This window comes from Phoca vitulina, unplaced genomic scaffold (assembly GCF_004348235.1).
Source record: "Phoca vitulina isolate PV1807 unplaced genomic scaffold, GSC_HSeal_1.0 scaffold51, whole genome shotgun sequence".
Lineage (NCBI taxonomy): Eukaryota > Metazoa > Chordata > Mammalia > Carnivora > Phocidae > Phoca > Phoca vitulina.
In genome coordinates this window covers 8,708,165-8,729,018 of record NW_022589754.1, presented here as the reverse complement: position 1 = coordinate 8,729,018, position 20,854 = coordinate 8,708,165, and the positions used below count along the sequence as shown (strand labels likewise).

General features: G+C 40.6%; 1 protein-coding gene across 1 annotated transcript in view; it reads left to right on the top strand.

The window, feature by feature from the left end:
- PGK1 (phosphoglycerate kinase 1) overlaps positions 1–19,993 on the top strand; it is a 22,361-nt gene extending 2,368 nt beyond the window's left edge. Inside the window, exons 2-11 of the mRNA XM_032387921.1 lie at positions 4,122–4,172; positions 6,888–7,043; positions 7,155–7,299; positions 10,720–10,823; positions 11,469–11,588; positions 14,825–14,939; positions 15,186–15,365; positions 16,782–16,959; positions 17,240–17,338; positions 17,670–19,993. Of these exons, the coding sequence (XP_032243812.1) occupies positions 4,122–4,172; positions 6,888–7,043; positions 7,155–7,299; positions 10,720–10,823; positions 11,469–11,588; positions 14,825–14,939; positions 15,186–15,365; positions 16,782–16,959; positions 17,240–17,338; positions 17,670–17,710 (1,189 nt within the window). The 3' untranslated portion in view covers positions 17,711–19,993. The remainder of the gene's footprint in view (positions 1–4,121; positions 4,173–6,887; positions 7,044–7,154; positions 7,300–10,719; positions 10,824–11,468; positions 11,589–14,824; positions 14,940–15,185; positions 15,366–16,781; positions 16,960–17,239; positions 17,339–17,669) is intronic.
- Positions 19,994–20,854: the final 861 nt, after the last annotated feature.

Genomic DNA, 20,854 nt, shown 5'->3' with positions numbered 1-20,854 from the left:
ACTAATCTGGATAAATTCTACTTACTTCGCCTGGGGACAGGGAATTACTTTGTTCCCTGATTATTAATGTATCTCTTTTGAACAGAGTCACATTTTGTAGGACTTTTTGGAAGAGCCTAGGCAGCTATGCCTTGTCAGCTCAAATTTTTTGTTTCAATGCCTTTACGTGGTGGTTGCTGGCTGGCAGTGTTTCAGAAATGGGGCCTCTGAGTAGTGGCTGCTTCACTTGCCTCCTCTCTTTGTCCTGCAAAAGAGAACTCTAATGTCTCTGATGTTGATGTTAGCCGAGTCTTCTGGCTCCTGCTTTGAATTGCCAGGGACGCAAACACACTGATTTGTTGAGGGAACGTTAGATAGCCAGACCTCTGACTGGGTAATTACCAGGTTCCACCTCCATTTTTTTTTTTCCCCCGGATTCCAGTTGACTTTACCGCCTTTTGAGTAAGCTTCCGGCTTATTTTTGCAATGTCATTTCCTTTCTTCCCCGCACAGATTGCCAGTCTTACTCCTTTGGTGACTTGCGAAGCACTTCCCTTTTTGCTTGCTCCCTCCACCCCTCTTTTGTTTTAAACCTCACTGCTTTTCTCTAACCTGTTCTGACTTGTTAAGCAACAGCTCTGATGTAGTGGAAAAAGAAATGGAGAGGAAAAACTGAGCCGAGAAAAAGTCTTTAATAAGACACCCATAATACCCCAATCTTGCAGTCAGGGGCAGTGACACAAGGGTGGGCATGGTACTTTTGAGAGCTTTTAATGGGACTGGGCCTGGACCCCTGAGATTTCAGGTGACAGAGACTTGATACTCTTACTGTAACTAAATATTTTAACATTTTATTTTGAAATAATTATAGATTCACAGGAGGTTGCAAAGTTAGTACAGAGAAGTTTGTTCACCCAGTTTCCCCCAAGGGATACATCTTACAAAATTAAGGAGATTGCAAAAATAGTACAGAGAAGTCTTCGTTCGCCCAGTTTCCCCCAATGGATACATCTTACAAAATTAGAGTACAATATCAAAAGTAGGAAGTTGACGTTGGGATAAAGCTTATAGTTCTGTGCTATCTTATCACATGTATAGATAGAGCTGTGTAATTCCCACCACAAGTTACAAAACTTGTTTGATCATCACCAAGACCTTCCTCCACCTCCCTCTGCAGAGTCATGCCCCCACAACTCCCTCCATTCCAACCCCTGGTTGTTCCCAAACTACTGATCTGTTTCCTGCTCCTAAAATTTTGTCATTTCAAAAATGTTACATAAGTGGAATCACAGTATATAACCTTTTGCGATTGGCTTTCCCCCCCACCCCCTCACTCAGCTTAATGCCCTTGAGATTTATCCAAGTTGTTGCATGTATCAGTAGTCCATTCTTTATATTGCTGAGTAGTACTTTATGGGATGGCTGTTGCGCAGTTTGTTTAGCCATTCACCCATTGATGGACATCTGGTTTGTTTCCAGTTTGGGGCTATTACAAAGAAAGCTGCTGTGAACATTGAATATTCATGCACAAGTCTTGATATGGACATTTATGCTGTCATTTCTCTTGGGTAAACACCCAGGAGTGAAATCACTGGATCATATGCTGAATTCCCAGACTGGTTTCCAAAGCAGGCATACTATTTTACATTCCTACCAGCAGTATAAGTGATCAGTTTTTCTGCATCTTCACCAGCATTTGCTGTTGTCATTATATTTTATTTCAGCCATTCTTTTTTTTTTTTTTTTTTAAGATTTTATTTATTTATTTGACAGAGAGAGACACAGCGAGAGAGGGAACACAAGCAGGGGGAGTGGGAGAGGGAGAAGCAGGCTTCCTGCCGAGCAGGGAAGCCGATGCGGGGCTCGATCCCAGGATCCTGGGATCATGACCTGAGCCGAAGGCAGACGCTTAACGACTGAGCCACCCAGGTGCCCCTATTTCAGCCATTCTGATAGCTGTGTAGTGAAATCTGAGTTCATGCCTGAAGCTGAGCTCACCAGTGTTTCAGGGAAGTGGAAAAGGAAGGGGTGCAGATTTTAACTTAGAATGGAAGAAGTGGAATGTGTAGGCAAGAGCAGTTTCTGTGGCAGAGTCCTCAGAAAGGAGAAGCTAAAAGCAGAGCTGTTGAGAGTGTAGGAGGTGATAAAGGGAGGTAAAGCACAGGCAAAGAGAAGAGAGAAGTCCTATTCTCATCAGGAAGCTATGTCATGGCAGCTTGGATAGATGACACAGATTCTTGAGTTCTGCCCAAAGAATTTCCTCCCTGTAAGGGCTTGGGAGTAGGGAGCACTGAAAAAGGGTGGGTTGTGCTCAGCCTGTTGCCATTAGCCCTTTTGACCTGGGCCTTTCTGGGAGGTTGCAGGAGGGAAAAATGACACAGGTAATGGGATACTCTACGCTCTTCAGAATGTACTTGAAGGCTGGCAGGGGCCTTGTTAGGATATTTAGAGAAGATGCTTAGAATCAGAGTCAAGTAGCCTGAAACTGAGTAGATTGTATTTCTTCAGAGACATACTGCTTTTATTTTTGAAGACTTAATTAAAATGTTTGAATATAGAATGATTCCCTCAACCCACCTTTGGAAAGGCTGCCCTTCAGTGAACTAGGTTGGAGTATAGTCCTAGGGGATATAGGAAGTTGGTCGTCTTAATAGGTCTAAGGATTTTGTAATTGTCTGCTAGGCCTGGAGCATGGCAGCAGTCTTCTCGACTAGGTCATATCTTCCCTTAGTCCCTTAGCATGTGACGGTGCTAGCTGTTTTTGTAATGGTCGATTGTGTTTTAAAAGGCAGGTTGATGCCTTCTAAAACACAACATTTTGGAGAAGCATTAACATGTATCATAATAGCTGCCATTTGTATGGCACTTACTGTGTACCAGGTACTCTTCTAAGCCCTTGACAAATAACACTAATTCATTTAATTCTCACAGTAACTGTGAGGTAGGTACTATCATCCGCATTCTGCAGATGAGAAAGAAAGTGTTTAAACGGGATCTTGGCAGGCAGCACTTAGCCCTAACACCTAGCTGTCACACGTTGTTTTCAGTCAGATTGAAGTAGGCTGAGGTTCCAGGGAGTTCAGAAGGGAGAAGGAATTGCTGGTTCTTAAAAAATGGTAAAGCAGTAATCTGTTGGGTGAGAAAGGAGAGACTGCAGTAAATTATTTGCTTGTGCCATCCTGATCACTTCTCTTCTAATTGCCTGTTTGTCAGGTAGGCAGGATCACATGTTCCGCCCTCCCCTCTCAGGTTTTATGAAAGAAGCTATCTTATTTTTATTGTCTGTGTTTTGCTTGAAGAGTACTGTGTGAACTTGGTCTTGGACACTGGGTTTTTTCTGGTCACGAGGCCCCAGGCTTTCTCCGAAAGAATGATAATCTGTTGATGTGTTCTTTTTTCCAGTCATTTTTTTTCTTTTGAGTGATGTTAGTTAGCTTCCCTAGGACCCAGAAATAATATCAAAGGAATCAGAATCAAGATGTGTTCCTTAATTACCCCTTATCCAGCCAGCTGCCATTATTCCTAGATACTGTCATGCTAGGTCCACATAAAAATCTTTTTAGATGGAACTGGTTTTAGCTTCCCACGTCTTTTTTTTTTTTTTTTTTTTTAAAGATTTTATTTATTTTTTGACAGAGAGCGAAAGAGGGAACACAAGCAGGGGGAGTGGGAGAGGGAGAAGCAGGCTTCCCACTGAGCAGGGAGCCGGATGTGGGGCTCGATCCCAGGACCCTGGGATCATGACCTGAGCTGAAGGCAGATGCTCAACGACTGAGCCACCCAGGCGCCCCAAGCTTCCCAGGTCTTCAGGGCTAGTTCCTGTGATGTCAGTTAGGTTTGTTTTTTATTTTAAAAAATTTCTCTTTTAAAGTAAATCAAAAGCTCAAAGAATTATCATGAAACTGAACACATTTGTGTAATCACCCAGGTCAAGAAATACAGAATAACCCCAGAAACACCCTCTGGTGTCCTATCCCAGTCCCTCCTCCTTCCCTCCTCCTCCCCATGGCTAACCACTATCTTGACTTCTAATACCACTGATTGTTTTTAAGGTGGATTTGAATTCCTACCTTATTTAACTGGTTCCCTAAAAGTGCTTCTCCTAATCTTTGAGGGAATCTGAAACTTTGTTTCTTTTTTAGAGTGGACTTCAATGTTCCTATGAAGAACAACCAGATAACAAACAACCAGAGGTAAGGTCTCTGCTAAACCTTGAGTTTGGTTTAAGATGTGTGTGGGTATATAGGATGAAATGGTTTTCCTTTCTTAGTGTAGAACTGTGTGGTAACTTAAGCCATATAGTCTTGGCTTTCCACAAACCCACTATCTGGTCTCCTTTCTTACGAGAATGAAGAAAGTGAAAAAAGTCATCTTAAGAAAGTGATTTTTTTCCTCTCATTTTTTGAAACTTTGAAGGATTTGGGGTTACGCATTTTTAAAGAACATCAAAGCTGAAGGTTACTTGGCTTTTCGTGCAAAATGAAGAACTGTGCAAGAGGATTTTTTTAATACTAGTAATTTTAAGCTTACGTGTATTTTTACAAGCCCCTATTCAGTATGGCCCCGATAAAATAAGTTTTTGAGAATTTTGATGTAAGGGAAAAGATGTCAGAGGTAATATTTTCAGTTAGTTTAGGCTGTTCTAAATATCTTGTCTCCAAAATCAGAAGCAGAAATTTTGAGTGGTAGAATACTCTTGCTTTTGACTAGATTGTAAAGAAGGTTTAATTTTAAATTTCAGATGAGGGGTTTGAGCTGGAAAGGTGTGCTTTCCAATGATCTAGAGCAGTGTTGTCTAATAGAAATATAATACGAGCCACATATAATTTAAAATTTTCTAGTTGCCACATTAAAAAGGTAAAAAGAACTGGGTGAACTTAATTTTAAGTAATATATTTTATTTAATCCAGTAAGTCCAAAATAATCATTTCAATATGTAATTAATAAAAAAATTAAAGGGACATTTAACTTTTTTGGTATTAAGTCTTCAAGATCCAGCATGTATTTTAACACAGCACATCACAATCTGGACTAGTCAATTTCTAGTATTTAAGAGGCACATGTAGCTAATGGCTCCCTTATTGGACAGTGCAGGTCTAGACCCAGAACATTTTCAGATACTGGCCCCAGGGTAGAGTCTGGCATTTTACCAAGTACATCCCTGCTACACCATAGTGGAAGGTCTCTGTTTTGTACAAGGCAGCTCTGACCCTTCTTGATTTTCATTATTTTCTGCAGCACACAGAAGAAATTGGAAATAGGCCTTCCAAGGTGTTTTATGAATTAAAAGCAGAGAAGCAGGTCTGACTACATTCTTTCCATTTTCAGAAATCCATGGAGTTAACAAAAGGAAGCATTAGAAATAATAGAACTTCCGATAAGGGATAGCTCTGAAGAATAATTTGGTTTCTTTGGGCAAACTTTGTAACTAATGAAGGTTTCTTCTTTATTTGGTGTTAGTGAGTTTTTATATATGTCAAATAGCATAAGGTATTTTGGAAACATAACCTGGTTTTTTATTATTCCATTGTCTGCTGAAATGCCACCTTATCAGAGACTGGCCACCCTATCTAAAATCCCCTTCACCACTATTCCTCAGTCATTCTTGTCTCTCTACCTTTATTTTTTCCATAGCTCTTATTACCACCTGATTACAGACACACACATGCACACACACACACACACACCCCTACCCCTATATTTATATGTATACACACGTATGTATGTTTATTGTTTGTCTCTCCCTCCATTAGAATTTCACTTCATGAGAGCAGAGACTGTTTTATTTACTGTTGTATTCTCAGAATCTGGAAAGGTACCTGGCATAAGAAGCATTCAATAAATATTTGTTGAATAAATGAATGGTTTTATTATCAATTTCAATTTCTTAAAGACTGGAAAAAATGGAAAGTTAGTATCAAGTTTATAACAAAAATTTGACATGTTTAAAGGAAGTTAATTTTTTGGTTAAACTATAATGAGGTTAATATGACATTATTTAAACTATATTCTATATAGTGTATTTTTTCCTGCCAGAAAATGTGCCTTAGGATCTATAATGGGTGCAAAAAAGTTACTACATCTTTTTAAGTTTTTCCTAAATTTCCTTTAATGGTGTCAAAGATTTGGGAATTCTAGATTTCTTCCTCAGTCACATAAGAGGGCTGTTTCAGGGGTCCCCAAGACACCTACATATACTTAGTGATTCACTAGAAGGACTCACAGGACAGAACGTAGCATATAGTTCTCACTACTAAAGTTTATTATTACAGCGAAAGGATGCATGACAAGATCAGCAAGGGGAAAAGACACCTAAAATCTGGAGAAATCCATGCACGGGCTTCCAGTGCTCTCCCTCCAAACTGCAGTAGTTGAATGCATTGTTTTTGCCCAGAGAAGCCCATTAGAGATTTGGCTCCCAAGATTTTTACTGGGAGCTGGTCATATGGGTACCCTCTGCCTAGCAACCAACAAAATTCCAGACTATTAGAGGAAGGCAGGTGTTGAGCATAGATCACTTAGTTTGTACAGTCTAGGAGCAGTGTCAATTAGAATGTCCCGTGTCTGTCAGAGAATTGAGGGACCACTTTGGAAGCCAGGTTCCCAGACACTGGCCAAGGGCCAACCTTGCAAGTCCTTCTAAAGATAGCAGCTTCATTCCTGCTATGGTAGCTCTTTTCTGCATAAGGGGCAAACATGATCAGATTGAATAATCCTCGGTGGGTGGTTTGGCATCATAATTGACTTCTTCCCCTGAACCTGAGGACCATCACTGAATTGCCATCAGTAAATTTGAAGGAATTTAGAGAAGAAAAGGGGCTTTATAGTTCACAAGGCCATAAATAAAGTCGTTCCCACTAATTCCTAGGAGTAACCTTGATCTACCTGCTATCTCTTTTTGGTTGCAGAATCAAGGCTGCCATTCCAAGCATCAAATTCTGCTTGGACAATGGAGCTAAGTCAGTTGTTCTTATGAGCCATCTGGGCCGGCCTGATGGTGTCCCCATGCCTGAAAAGTACTCTTTGGAGCCAGTTGCTGTAGAACTTAAATCTCTGCTGGGCAAGTAAGTGCCAGACTCTGGAGCTGGGGGACTCCATGACAGGAGATGTTGTGAAGCGTGTTGTTACTGGTTCTTTCAGACTTCTCAAGTATCTCCATCTCCTGCTCTCCCCAGGGATGTTTTGTTCTTAAAGGACTGTGTGGGCCAAGAAGTGGAGAAAGCTTGTGCTAACCCAGCTGCTGGGTCTGTCATCCTGTTGGAGAACCTTCGCTTTCATGTGGAGGAGGAAGGGAAGGGAAAAGATGCTTCTGGGAATAAGGTAGGACCTGTGACCTCGACATTATTAGGGGTGAGGAGGACTGAGTCCATAAGAGACTGAAGAAAGAGGTAGTTCATGTTTATTTTTTCGTTAGATGCCTTTTTATTGAAGTACAGAATAAATATATATAAAAGTTTATTCATATATAAAGGTTATTTTATTCATATATATGAATAAATATTCATATATGAATAGATACATATTCATATATATGAATATAAATAAACGTTTAATATATATAAGGTTATTTTAATATATATGATAACCTTTAATATATATATGAATATATATGAATATACATGGATATATATGAATATATTCAAGCTATGCATTTATATAAAAGCTATGCATTTATATAAGTGTGTGTGTGTGTGTATATATATATATATATATATATATATATATAGATAGATAGATAGATGCATGGCTTGATAAATTATCACAGAGTACACACACATCTGTGTAACCACCACCTAGGTCAAGGAATAGAATATTGGCTAGCATCCCAGAAGCCCTTCTCATGCTCAAGTGTTTTGTAATACCTTTGAAAAATAAGTGGATACCATTTGGGTATAAGAGTATTCAGTGGACATGCTTTGCAGTTGTTCCTTTGTTACCCACTTGGCCCATGATACATGAGGATTTTTTTTTTCTGACAGCATGTGTGATAATCCTAGTGAAGGGTAGGCTATGATTCCCAAGTGCTGAGAGCAGACGTTCACAGGCATTGGTGGGGGCGGGTGTCCATGCTATACCAGGTGTTCCTGGAACAGAACAGACCCTGGTGTGTTACGGAAGAACAGTAATATTCTTATTTCGAAGGGGAATTAACTTAATGGTTGAGCTTGGTACTCTTAAAACCATAAATTTCAATTAAGTGTGATACAATTGGGATTTTCTTATAAAATAATTATGTGAGCAGAAAAAGTACTTTTCGTAAGTCAAGTAGAAAGGGTCTATGTGGGAAAATTGATGATAGTTGGGTAAATGATGGTCATGATGATATTGCCTAGGATTTGAGACTTTTTTTTTATGAAGTGTAAAGCATTTTTTGGAATTCTCTTTAAGATAAGGAAGTGCAGGTATTGTCATCATCTTATAAAGAAATTTAAGTCTCCGAAAGGCAGTCATTTTACTGAAGTTCGAGGCGGTAGTGCTGTTGCTGGGCTTTATATATATATATATATAGCTCAGTCCATTAGATCAGCAAACTTTTTCTATAAAGGGTCAGACAATAAATATTTTAGGTTTTGTAGGCCAGATAGTCACAACTGTATGTGGTCTCTGTTGGAACTACTCAGCTCTGCTGTTGTCATGCCAAAGTGACCATAGAAAAAAACCACCCAAAACAAAAATTAAAAAGAGCAACCATAGATAATCCACAAAATAGATTACTATCACCTGACAACCAGAATTCAAATATGAAATGATAAAGCTGGCTCTTTGAGGATGATTTAGAATTTGCCTATTGGTAGAAGAGAAGCTGAAGTCATCCTTTAGAACATTCTACCCTTAGGTGTTTAGTGTCTTGGGGAACAAGACTCTCTGAGGCTAGTATCTCAATCTCCTGTTGTGCTTCTGGTGTTTCTTAAGGTCATCAGAGTACCTGCTTTTAAGCAGTTTCTTTTCTTAGCACCTCAGGCCCTGGTTTTGCCTTATCCTGCCTTTGGGCATAGTCTTGGTACAGTAGTAAGAGTCAAGTCCTTATCTCAAATTTGGTGCCCTTTTAGAGTTGAAACTCTACTTGCACAGACCTAGAACTTAGAAGTGGTAGCAAATTGAGGCAAAATTTGGGAAGTGATAAACTAACAGTTCTAGTCTATGACTTCTTTTTAATTAACTTTACATTTAGTGTCCAGTGGCTTTCGATGCTTGAAATTTCAAGAGCCAGTAATAAGTTCAAAATAGATTAAAAAAAAAAAAAAACAAAGCAAGGACATAAAATTTCTCCTTTTTCCAGTGTGCCCACATTGGTCTTTTAGGAACATTTTCTTCTAGTTATTGGCAGATCAGAACTTGAGAAGTGGGTTAATTTCTATAGTGCTTTTTTCAAGAAGAGCTTCAGTTTGCCCCATTTTTCCTTAGACAGTTCTTGGAGGGGTTATCATGCCTTTTTAATAGATGAGAAGGCTGCAGGGTCAGAGATCAACTTGCCGAAGGTTACACAGTGAATTAGTGTCAGAGTTGGGCCTAGAGCCCAGGTGTCCTGCCATTTGGGCAGTATTTTCATTACTACGTGATTATCTTCCAGTCACCGGTGGCAGATGATACTCCATTCTAGAAAGATTATGTGGGTTCTACAGTGTTTAGTTTTAGCATTAGTTCCCCTGCATTGTTTGGGTCATTAGAGGAAAGCCCCTGTTCTTTGTGGCAGCCTCCTTCACCTTGAAACAGGAGGATGGGAGTGGGCAGCAACTAAAATGAACATCTGTCCTGTATATTCTTCTGTGCTGTGTCCCCCTGTGCATCTTTGCTTGGTTTCTTTCTGGAGATTTCTTTGTTCATCCTGCCATCCTGCAAATGTCCCCTTTTGCGGGGGTCTGGGGGTAGGGATCCTGGATGGTGAGCTGACATTTCAAGGCCATAATGTTTTACTTGTACTTCTTGTTTCTCTTTCTTTTTTGTAGAAGTGTATTTCTTGTTTTCTTAGATGCCTAACTTCTAGGAAAGGTTATATAGAATACCTTCTTTTAATATACATAAAATGTTTCTGAGGGCCTTTGCTGTTGTCATGTTTCCACCTGCCTTCTCTGTTCCAGCTTCATGAAGAATGTGTGTGAGAGCCTCTTTCCCTTTGCCTTGGTAGCTAGAAGCTTGAGTCAGGTATAATCCTAACTTTTGTAAGGAAAATATGTTAAAATGAGGATATGAGTCAAGCTAAGGAAAGGAAAAGATAATTTTTTTTTTAAAGATTTTTATTTATTTGTCAGAGAGCACAAGCAGGGGGTAGTGGCAGGCAGAGGGAGAAGCACGCTCCCCGCTGAGCAGGGAGCCCGATGTGGGGCTCAGTCCCAGGACCCTGAGATCATGACCAGAGCTGAAGGCAGATGCTTAACTCACTGAGCCACCCAGGTGTTCCAGGAAAAGATAATCTTATCTTAGGAGTTGGGGGAGAGGTCAGTGGGGTGTGATTAGCTTCGGGAGATTAGAGGTTAAGCCATGGTTCAGGAATCTTAAGTTTGCAATTTGAGGCAAGGTGTGGAGAGCAGAATGTAGAAGTGACCAACAGACCTGGAATATTTGGAAGAAGAAATAGATCCTGTTGCTAGTTGTGAAAATTGCTGTCCTACCAACTCTGGGTCTTTAGAGATAATGCAAAAGGACTCTTGGTATGAAATGCTTTTACAGTTGTCTTTGGAGCCATCAGCATTTTCTGTGTTGGTTTTTCCGTTTTTTTTTTTTTTTTTCTTTTTCCTGCAGGTTAAAGCTGAGCCAGCCAAAATAGAAGCCTTCCGAGCTTCACTTTCCAAACTAGGAGATGTCTATGTCAATGATGCTTTTGGCACTGCTCACCGAGCCCACAGGTACTAAGAGTCTTTTGACGTTCCGCTAGGAGCAATATTCCCCTGTACTCAGGCAGCCCAAGTTCTGGGTTGTTGTTGGAGATTTCTGTATTAGACAGAACATAATCCTTTCAGCTTCTGTCTCTAATTGGAGCTGCCAGTTAGACTGTGGTTCTTGTTGGATATCCTTGGTCCTTATTTTTTTGAGGAAATAAAAGTACAACATGTTGAGAATTGTGGAGCTTTTTGTTGCACTTCAGGAAGAGGTTGCTTTTAGGATATTTCAGGTAGAGCCCTCCCTTTGTTAACATTGTAGGGTCAGAATCTTATGCTGTCATTAGGAAGCAAATTGAGGAACCTTCTCCTTTTGTCATCAGCTAACTGGCTGATTGTTTATTAGGGTTAAACCCTTGACTTGAAGACTGTTAATTGGGTATTTTAAATCCTACTTAAGGTTGTTGCTTTTTACTTGTCCTCTTGGCCCTGTTCTATTAGTCAAAAAGCTCGTCTTGCACCTAAGTGTTTTTGTTGCAGTTTAGGGATGAAAACTATGGTCTCCTGGAATCTCAGAAGTGAAAGTATTTCAGTGATAAGGAGATGGCCTCTAGAACTGGGGGGAATTGGTAAGGATTGACCAAAATTTAAATTGTCTCTGGTCTTCTCTAGCTCCATGGTGGGAATCAATCTGCCACAGAAGGCCGGAGGTTTCTTGATGAAGAAGGAGCTGAACTACTTTGCCAAGGCCTTGGAATGCCCAGAGCGACCCTTCCTGGCCATCCTGGGCGGGTATGAAGAACTCTTCAAGATCATGCTTTAAATAGTGTGTGTGCCTGGTAGTAGGCCATGACTTGGGTGGTTTATTATGGTCAGAAAGCATAATCAAACTGGGTAAATGAGGAGCGTTTAATAAAGGGACTATCTACAAATGTGTCGGTAGGGTTCAGGGACACCCAGAAAGTACAGCATAGTAATCTGGGGCTAGCAACAGCAAACACCTTCTCTAGGCCTGAAGGGACAAAGGGAGGGAATGGTTACCAGAATCCAGAGAGGGTAGTTGTATGGAGAGGGCCCTCTGATAGAAACTGTAGCATTGTTCAAGGAACATGGGCATAGGCGTCTGGCAGGGAAAGAAATATACTCTGATCTCCCTTCAATCTTTACTGATGTTCCCCCTTCCCCTGCCCCCTCCCAACTGCCTGCAACCCAACTGGAGGCCAGAGGGCAAGGGAGTGCCTTGATGCGCTCCATGCAGGTCAGCCTCCTGGGACAAAACAGGGCCAAGAAGGATAGCAAGTGGAGCAAGTGGAGCTTGCTTGGAGGGAAGAATGGGAAAGATTCACCATAGGTGCTCATCTAACAATTTTTGAAGCACTTGAGCCTTTCACATACAGTCTGACAAGAATAACTGTGAACATCTCCTCATGTATTTAATTTATCATTTAGAGCTCATTTCTCCAGAATATATACCTTTTTATAGTTTTTCCTGTGGGGAAAGGTACCATGTGGATAATGATATTCTAATGGCTTAGTTAGAGGTAGAAATTTCAGAATTGCAGGTTAAGAGGCTGGGAAGATAAATTTTAGAGTGGGGACAGAGACGTAGTACTGCTTGGATAAGAGAACTTCCTGTCACTTGGCATGGCTATCTAGGTAGCACCCTCTTTATGGCTGAAGGCCACTGACCCTTCTATAAGCATGTCCTGCCCTCCCCCCCCCCCCCAAGGGATTGAACACACTCAGCATTTTCCTGTGAAAGCTGACTCTGGAGTTGGGTGTCAATTTCAGGTAGCATAGTTCTTCAGGCTTCATGAGCCCAGTTTCAGGGTCCTAAAAATAATTCAGGTGGGTACAGATTGTTATCTGCGTTCTAGAAGCATTGCCCCTCTTGTGCACCGTGTTATAAAGGTCAGACTCTCATCTTCTCTGGAGATTAGGATTTGAGCTGCTTTTGTTTTCTATCCTTCTGTGGATCTGGAATATGGGAGTGAGTACCACCTAGTGGTTATGATTAGGTTTAGGCTCAGCTGGAAATAGCTGTTTGGGGGAAGTTGATGTGGAGGGTTTTTTTTTGTTGTTGTTCTTTTTTTGCCACCTTTCTTCCAGTGTAATCTTGTTAGGCCATTAACAGTTTTGGGGGAAATTTTACATTTTTTTAAAAAGATTTTATTCATCTATTTGACACAGAGAGAGATCACAAGCAGGCAGACAGGCAGGCAGAGGGAGAGGGAGAGGGAGAAGCAGGCTCTCCGCTGAGCAGGGAGTCCGATGCGGGGCTCGATCCCAGGAACCGGGAATCATGACCTGAGCTGAAGGCAGACGCTTAACGACTGAGCCACCCAGGCGCCCTGAAATTTTACATTTTACTAAAAAACACTGTGGAAACACTGAAGCATGTATAGAAGTTGAGAAAACAGTATACCTAATACCCTGCTTCAACAATTACATTATCAGGAGTACTTTTAAGCAAGTTTGAGACATAAAATTTCACTTAGTAGTTCTGTATGTATCTCATAACTGATAAAGAGATTTCTTTTTAAATAGCCACCATGTTACACCTAACACAGTTCAACAATTTTCTTCCTGTCATCTAATATCTAGTCTGTATTCAAAAGTTCTTTGTCATCTCAGAAATGTCTTTTTACAATTGGCTTTGTCGCATAAGGATCCAAGTGAAGTTCATGGTTGTATTTGGTTGTTAGGCATTTACTATTCTGTAATAGTCTCCCTTTTCTTACTATTTTCATTCCATTGATTTGTTGAAGAAGCAGGGCATGTGAGCTGTAGAGTATCCGCACCACATTTTTTTTTAAGATTTATTTATTAGAGCGCATGAGTGTGTGCACAAGCAGGAGGGGCAGAGGAAGAGGGAGAGAGACACTGGGCTCGATCTCGTGACCCTGAGATCACGACTGGAGCCGAAACCAAGAGTTGGATGCTTGAATGACTATGCCACCCAGGTGGCCTGGCTTGGGACAGTTTTGAGTGGGTTCAGGGATCCCATAATTAGCAGTCTTGCTCAGGTAAAATTAGCTGTCTTGACTCTGGTTTTTGTGGGGAGAAGGGGCAAAATAGACGTATTTGGGTCTCATGGTTTCTTTAGACAGTAGTAGGTCTTCTAAGTCCTTTTTGGTCTAGAACCACACCTTTAAGAGGTTTTCTTAGAAACAGATTGGCCTTTTGGGTTGAAGAAACATAGGGGAGAGTTAGCCAGTACTTTTTTTTCCTTCCAAGTTTTTATTTAAATTCCACTTAGTTAACATACAGTGTAATATTAATTTCAGGTGTAGGATTTAGTGATTCATCACTTACATACAGCACCCAGTGCTCATCATAACAAGTGCCCTCCTTCATACCCATCACCCATTTAGCCCATCCCCTTACCCCTCCCCTCCAGCAACCCTCAGTTTGTTCTCTATAGTTAAGAGTCTGTTTTATGGTTTGACTCTTTTTTCCTCCTATGTTCATCTGTTTTGTTTCTTGAATTCCACATATGAGTGAAATCATGTGGTATTTGTCTTTCTCTGACTGACTGACTTTCACTTAGCATAATACTTTCTAGCTCCATCCATATTGTTGGAAATGGCAAGATTTCATTCTTTTTATGGCTGAGTAATATTCCATTGTGTGTGTGTGTGTGTGTGTGTGTGTGTACGTGTGTGTGTGTGTACACCACACTTCTTTATCCATTCATCAGTTGATGGACATGTGGGCTCTTTCCATAATTTGGCTATTGTTGATAATGCTGCTATAAACCTCGGGGTGCATGTACCCCTTCGAATCAGTATTTTTGTGTATTTCGGGTAAACACCTAGTGAGTACAGTTGCTGGATCATAGGGTAGTTATGTTTTAACTTTTTGAGGAACTTCCATACTGTTTTCCAGAGTAGTTAGCCAATACTTTTGTCACTTGTGGGACATTTCTCTGTTCCTGTGCCTTGATACAGAAACTCAGGCAGTATGTAATATTACTTCCTTAGTCTACCGTTTGTTCTTTTGGTGATGATTCTTGCTTTCCCTTCTAGAGCTAAAGTTGCAGACAAGATCCAGCTGATCAATAATATGCTGGACAAAGTCAATGAGATGATTATTGGTGGTGGCATGGCTTTTACCTTCCTGAAGGTGCTCAACAACATGGAGGTAGGAAACCAGTGTCAAGTGGATGTGAAGTGGTTCTCCATGAGAAATAGCAGGTTATGTAAATTTAAAAAGAAAACCAGCTTCTGACATGAGCCCTCAAAACTCCCATTTTTACTTTGGAAAGTTGGCTTTCTTTTGTCTTGGAATTGTTCCTTTATACTGTATTGTATCTTATTCCTGTCTGCTTTGTGAGGTAATCATGTTCTTAGTATAGAGGCTGATCTTTATCTTGGCTGCTGTGTATAGATTGGCACTTCTCTATTTGATGAAGAGGGAGCCAAGATCGTCAAAGACCTGATGTCCAAAGCTGAGAAGAATGGTGTGAAAATTACCTTGCCTGTTGACTTTGTCACTGCTGAAAAGTTTGATGAGAATGCCAAGACTGGCCAAGCCACTGTGGCCTCTGGCATCCCTGCTGGCTGGATGGTGAGTCACTTGGGTGGGTGGTAGTAGGAGTGAACAAAAAAACATTTTGATTTCATTCATTCATTCAGCCAACCAGCAAGCATTTTTAAAAGAATCTCTATAGGAGATCTCTGTCAGAGAGGGCTCCAAAAGTAGCAGTGAGGCCCTCCTCAGAGAATCCGTGGGGGGAAAAGCATGATTGCTGTCTTCATCAGTAATGTGAGGGCAAAACCATTTTTTGTTTCTTCATTTATTTAATGTTAAGTAGTTAACTATGTACTGGGGTTGGTGCTAGGTACTTTCATGATTTGGGCTGTTCCAGATTATGTTGTTACCTAGAAACTTGTAAAAGAACTCTTACATGAAAACATTAAGATAGTAGAATTGTAGTGCTTATAAACAGGGAAAATGTATGTGTATATTAAAGATGAAATATTTGGTTGTAGTGTTCTCTACATAATATCAGTTTTTAAAATAATTTTTTGAAGATTTTATTTATTTGACAGAGACACAGCGAGAGAGGGAACACAAGCAGGGGGAGTGGGAGAGGGAGAAGCAGGCCTCCCGCTGAGCAGGGAGCCCAACGCGGGGCTCAATCCCAGGACCCTGGGACCATGACCTGAGCGGAAGGCAGACGCTTAACGACTGAGCCACCCAGGCGCCCCAATACTATCATTTTAATAGCCGTATAAGACTGTATCATGTTGACATACTAGTTGCTTAGTTATTTTCCTCTTGTTAAGCATGTGCGCATTTAGTGTAGTGTTCCTCAAAGTGTGGTTCCAAGGACAACAGCATTAGCAACATTTTGGAACTTACTAAAAAATGCAAGTTTTTGGGCCCTATCCCAGACTTACTGAATCAGAAACTTGGGGGTTGGGCCAGCAATTTTTTTTTTTGCTAGAATAAGCCCTCCTGGTGATTCCAATGCATGCCAAAGTTTGAGAACCACTGAATCTAGATCACTGTTTCTCAACCTGGCACTGTTGACATCTCAGTAGTTTTTGTCGTGGGGAGCTGTCTTGCACATGGCAGGATGTTGAGCAGCATCCCTGACTTCTACCTGCTAGATGTCAGTAGAATCTGACCCCCTTCCCCAAGTTGTGATAACCAAAATATCCCCAGACATTGCTAACAGGACCCCTGGGGAGGGACAGAATTGACCCTCGTTGAAAACTACTGATTCAGTTCTTCACAGTCACAAATAGTGTGATTACGAATGTTTTTATCAAATAACCTGAAGTTTTCCCTTCCATTTGATCTTCCATAAAGGGCATGAGCAGGTTTATAATTTTCAAGACGGAAGGGTATCTTTTGGTTCTATATAAGAAACTCTAGTGTTCAACTTTGAGTTCAGGTCTTGGTGGAGGTGGTGTTTGCTCCTTTCTAAGTAGCTTTTCTTGGTAGCTCATCTTCTTTTTTAACTCCGCCCCTTAGGGCTTGGACTGTGGTCCTGAGAGCAGCAAGAAGTACGCTGAGGCAGTTGCTCGGGCTAAGCAGATCGTGTGGAATGGACCTGTGGGCGTATTTGAATGGGAAGCTTTTGCCCAAGGAACCAAAGCCCTCATGGATGAGGTGGTGAAAGCCACTGCCAGGGGCTGCATCACCATCATAGGTAAAGGGTCCTTTACAAAGTTAATGCCAGTGTAGTCTGGCAGAATTCTGATCAGAGGAAAGTTGAAGGGAAATGATTAACTTCTCCTAGGTTTCTTGGTGCCAGTTGAATCTTGAGAGCTGAACGGGTATACAGTTTATGGAGGACCCTCTTAATGAGATGGAATTGTGGGGTTCATCATCTACCTTTTGGGCTTAAGAGCATGGTGCCTTATAAGTTTGGTGCCATTCCTTTTTATTTATTTATTTTCTTTCCTTTTAACTTGGCTTTCATTCAACAGGTGGTGGAGACACTGCCACTTGCTGTGCCAAATGGAACACAGAGGATAAAGTCAGCCATGTGAGCACTGGGGGTGGTGCCAGTTTAGAGCTCCTGGAAGGTGAGATTCTTCCCTTTTACTCGACTTCTTGGGGGCTAGGTTGGGGGTTATGCAGTGACAGGTGGGTAGAATGGAGTGGAGATAGTATGTGGTGTTGTCATTAGTGTTACTACCTGGGCAGTACAAATGGAGGAACTTCAAATAACGCTCCTGGCATCCATTTTGGGTGGGGAGGGGCAAACCTGGGACCCAAAATGTAAAAGTTACCCAACTCTTGGTCCTTTTATGTCCTAAGGAAGAGCAGACATGTTACTGGGAAGATAGGAGGCATAGCTGGCTTAGTGGGTCTTATAGTAATGCTGTCTGTGTATGTGTGCTCTCTCAAAAACAGGTAAAGTCCTTCCTGGGGTGGATGCTCTCAGCAGTGTTTAGTACTTTCCTGCCTTTTGGTTCCTGTGCACAGCCCCTAAGTCAACTTAGCACTTGCCGCATCTCTACTTGGCATTAGCTAAAATCTTCCCCCATGTCAAGATTCAGCTAGTGGCCAAGAGATGCAGCACCAGGAACCCTTAAACAGTTGCACAGCATCTCCGCTCCTCTTTACTGCACCCTGGATTTGCCTACATTCTTCGAGATCCCATTTGAATTTCTTAGTGACTAAACCATTGTGCATTCTAGAGTGCATATATTTATACTTTGCCTGTTAAAAGAAAATGAGCTGTGTTAAGCTTCTCTTTTTGACGTAGCTTATTCTGATTAGCTTTGTCATTGTTTCACTACTCAGCATGGAAATAAGATGAAATTCCAATTATAGGTAGGTAGGGAGGCTAAGTTGGTGATCTATTAAATAAATAAAAGTATCCATTAAAACTGGGATTTTCTTTTCCTGTCATACTTTGTTAGGGTGAGAACAGACTCTTGAGGAAGGGGTCAAATCAGCTATATTCTGAATGCAAGAAATGGGCAGCATTGGTCAGGGAGATTAGGTAAATTAAATTTTATTTCTATCTATTACACATGACCATATTTTAAAAAGTTAAGGGTTAGAACAAAATAGAGGCTTCAGCCTAGTCCTCCCATTTGTGATACCCATTGCCCAGAGATGACTGATTTTTACCTCTTAGCTTTTGTGGGTATTTACCTCCATGTTTCTAAGTAACATGCTTATACTTTTAATTTCTTGATTTTTATAAAAAGCTATATATTAATTTCATACATGGGAAGATTGAGCTCTCCTCTCTTACAGCCTCTGTTCCACATACACTTCCCCTTCTTCATTCACCCAGTATAGTTTGAGATTAGATCAGTAGTCTACATTGTGATTATAAATACTAGTCACAGCTGAGCTGTGTTGTACGCTATGATTCTATTACGTACCTTTTTATTTTCTTTGGAGTTAGTAAGTTTTGAAAGTTTTTTTTTTTTTTCCTATGTACTTGTCACCGATTCATTCCCAGTGTGTTCATTTTTAGAGATAATCCCTCCTGGAGTCCTCTGTGCTACCATTCCAGTTTGCCCTGGCTGCTTTCTAGGTTTGCTGTATAGCTGTTGCTCTGGGATTTCCTCTTTCCGAAGAAATCCCTTTGGGGTAACCCTGTTGGGGATTCCTTTTACCTCCTGTGAAGTGATTCTAATGTCATTCTGATTCATTTATTGTCCTTGTACCTTTCCCTTCCTTTCTCTTTCCTGCCATTTTAATGGAGTTTTGGGAGTGAGCAAAGGTAAACATGTGATTTCAAAAGGCCATGTTTAATCAGAATTTCTCTGCTGGGCATTTTACATACTTAGATGTATATTTCACCTGTATGAAGAGAAATAAACTCTTGGAGGATCACAGAGCTACTAGGCCACGCAGGGATTCAAGTCCAGGTTTGTCTGATTCCAAAGGCTGCTTTTTCATTGTGCCTCACTCCCACAAATGCTGCTTCTAGCCTAGGATTATTTGATTCTTCTGCTGTTCTTTCCAGAGTTAATGGTTGCTTTAAACAAAACTATTTTGAAGGCTTGAATTTTTAAAAATTCATTGGCATTTTAATTAATACTGTCCCCATAGTTGTAGTTAATTTTAAAATGTACCATGTTTCTGCATACCTCTAATGGTACACTGTACCCTGGTATGAGAAGCAGGAATTCTAGTCTGTTCTTTTTGTAGAGGAGGCCCAGAGGTGCTACCCAGACATCCAGCAAATTAATGTCACAGCCTGGCTAGAACTCTAGCATACTGATGACTTTTTTTTCCCCTACCAATTACCTTTCCCCCAATTATTTTATTATGTACAGAGGGATTAAAAGGATTGTATAAACACCCATAAACCTAGCACTTAGACTCTACAACTGCCAATTCATCCATCCATCAATCTCTGATGGTACCTTTTAAGTACTTTCTACTAGACTGCTTCTAGGATCATTCCCCATTTATTTGGGTCATTAATCCAGAAAATGAATGGGGAAACACATGTTTAGGACATAATGGAGGAAATCTAAGAGCATTATGTCCTGAAGGAATTTACAACCTAGTTGAGGAAAACATACAACTTGTGAGCACAGAAACTAGAATAGTACAAGGATGTGCTTCCTGATTTAATACAGAATTATGAATTACTGATAAAATATTGTGAAGAGTTAGGTGTAAGTGTAGCAAATTCAGTTTTAACCTCCAGATGATAGATGTGTATGCCTGTACAGAGAAATTACAATCTTCGTGTCATAAACTAATTCAGTCTCTTAAGCTCAGTGTTTCTTGCTTCCCTTGTTTTCCTTTTTATATCCAAAGCTTCCCTCTAGCACATGATACAAATGTCAAAAAGGGGTCTAAAATGAGAAGACACCTTTCTACCTCAGGCCCCTAGCTACCAGTTTGCCTCTTTAGAAACAGCCACCCTAAGACTGGTTTCCTTTGGTCTAGAGCTACTTAATGCATATAAAAAGCATATTTCCATGTGTGTGTATACATACGAATTAAAATATATATGGTAGTATATTATACACTGCTTTGTACCTGCTGTTCTGATTAGTGTTGTCTTTCCTAACTCTCAAGTACTTCCCTTCACTCTGGACTCCTTAGGATCAGTGTGCATTGTTTTCTCTTTTCCCCACATACTGGCTGTATTCCTGTATTCATACTCAGATCAAAAACACTTGTTTCCTACTTGTAAAAGGAAGAACTTGGGACCACAGTGTCCTCACCACATTTACCATCAGCACCTCTTTTAAAAAATTCCACCTGGAAGCTGGAGGACAAGAGCTGCCTTAAGTCATTCTAGAAGCTATATTAGGTAGACATAATTAGGGAAGGGAGTTCTGCAAGATAAAGCAGTCTTCATTTGAAAACTGGCTGACCTAGCAAGTGCCTCAGTTATATGTACAAATTCCTACCAAAGACAGCATGTTTTTAACAGATTTAAACCCATATTCATTTTTATTTTTGCTTTACTATGAGTCACGTGCTGATTCCAAATAAAAGCAAGCAATTCCCTGATTTATAATTAAGTCACCCATTAAATCTTAATTGCTTTTTGGGCCTCAGAATTACTGGGTCTTGTTCATCTTCCTTGAATCCCTTAAATCAAAAATGAA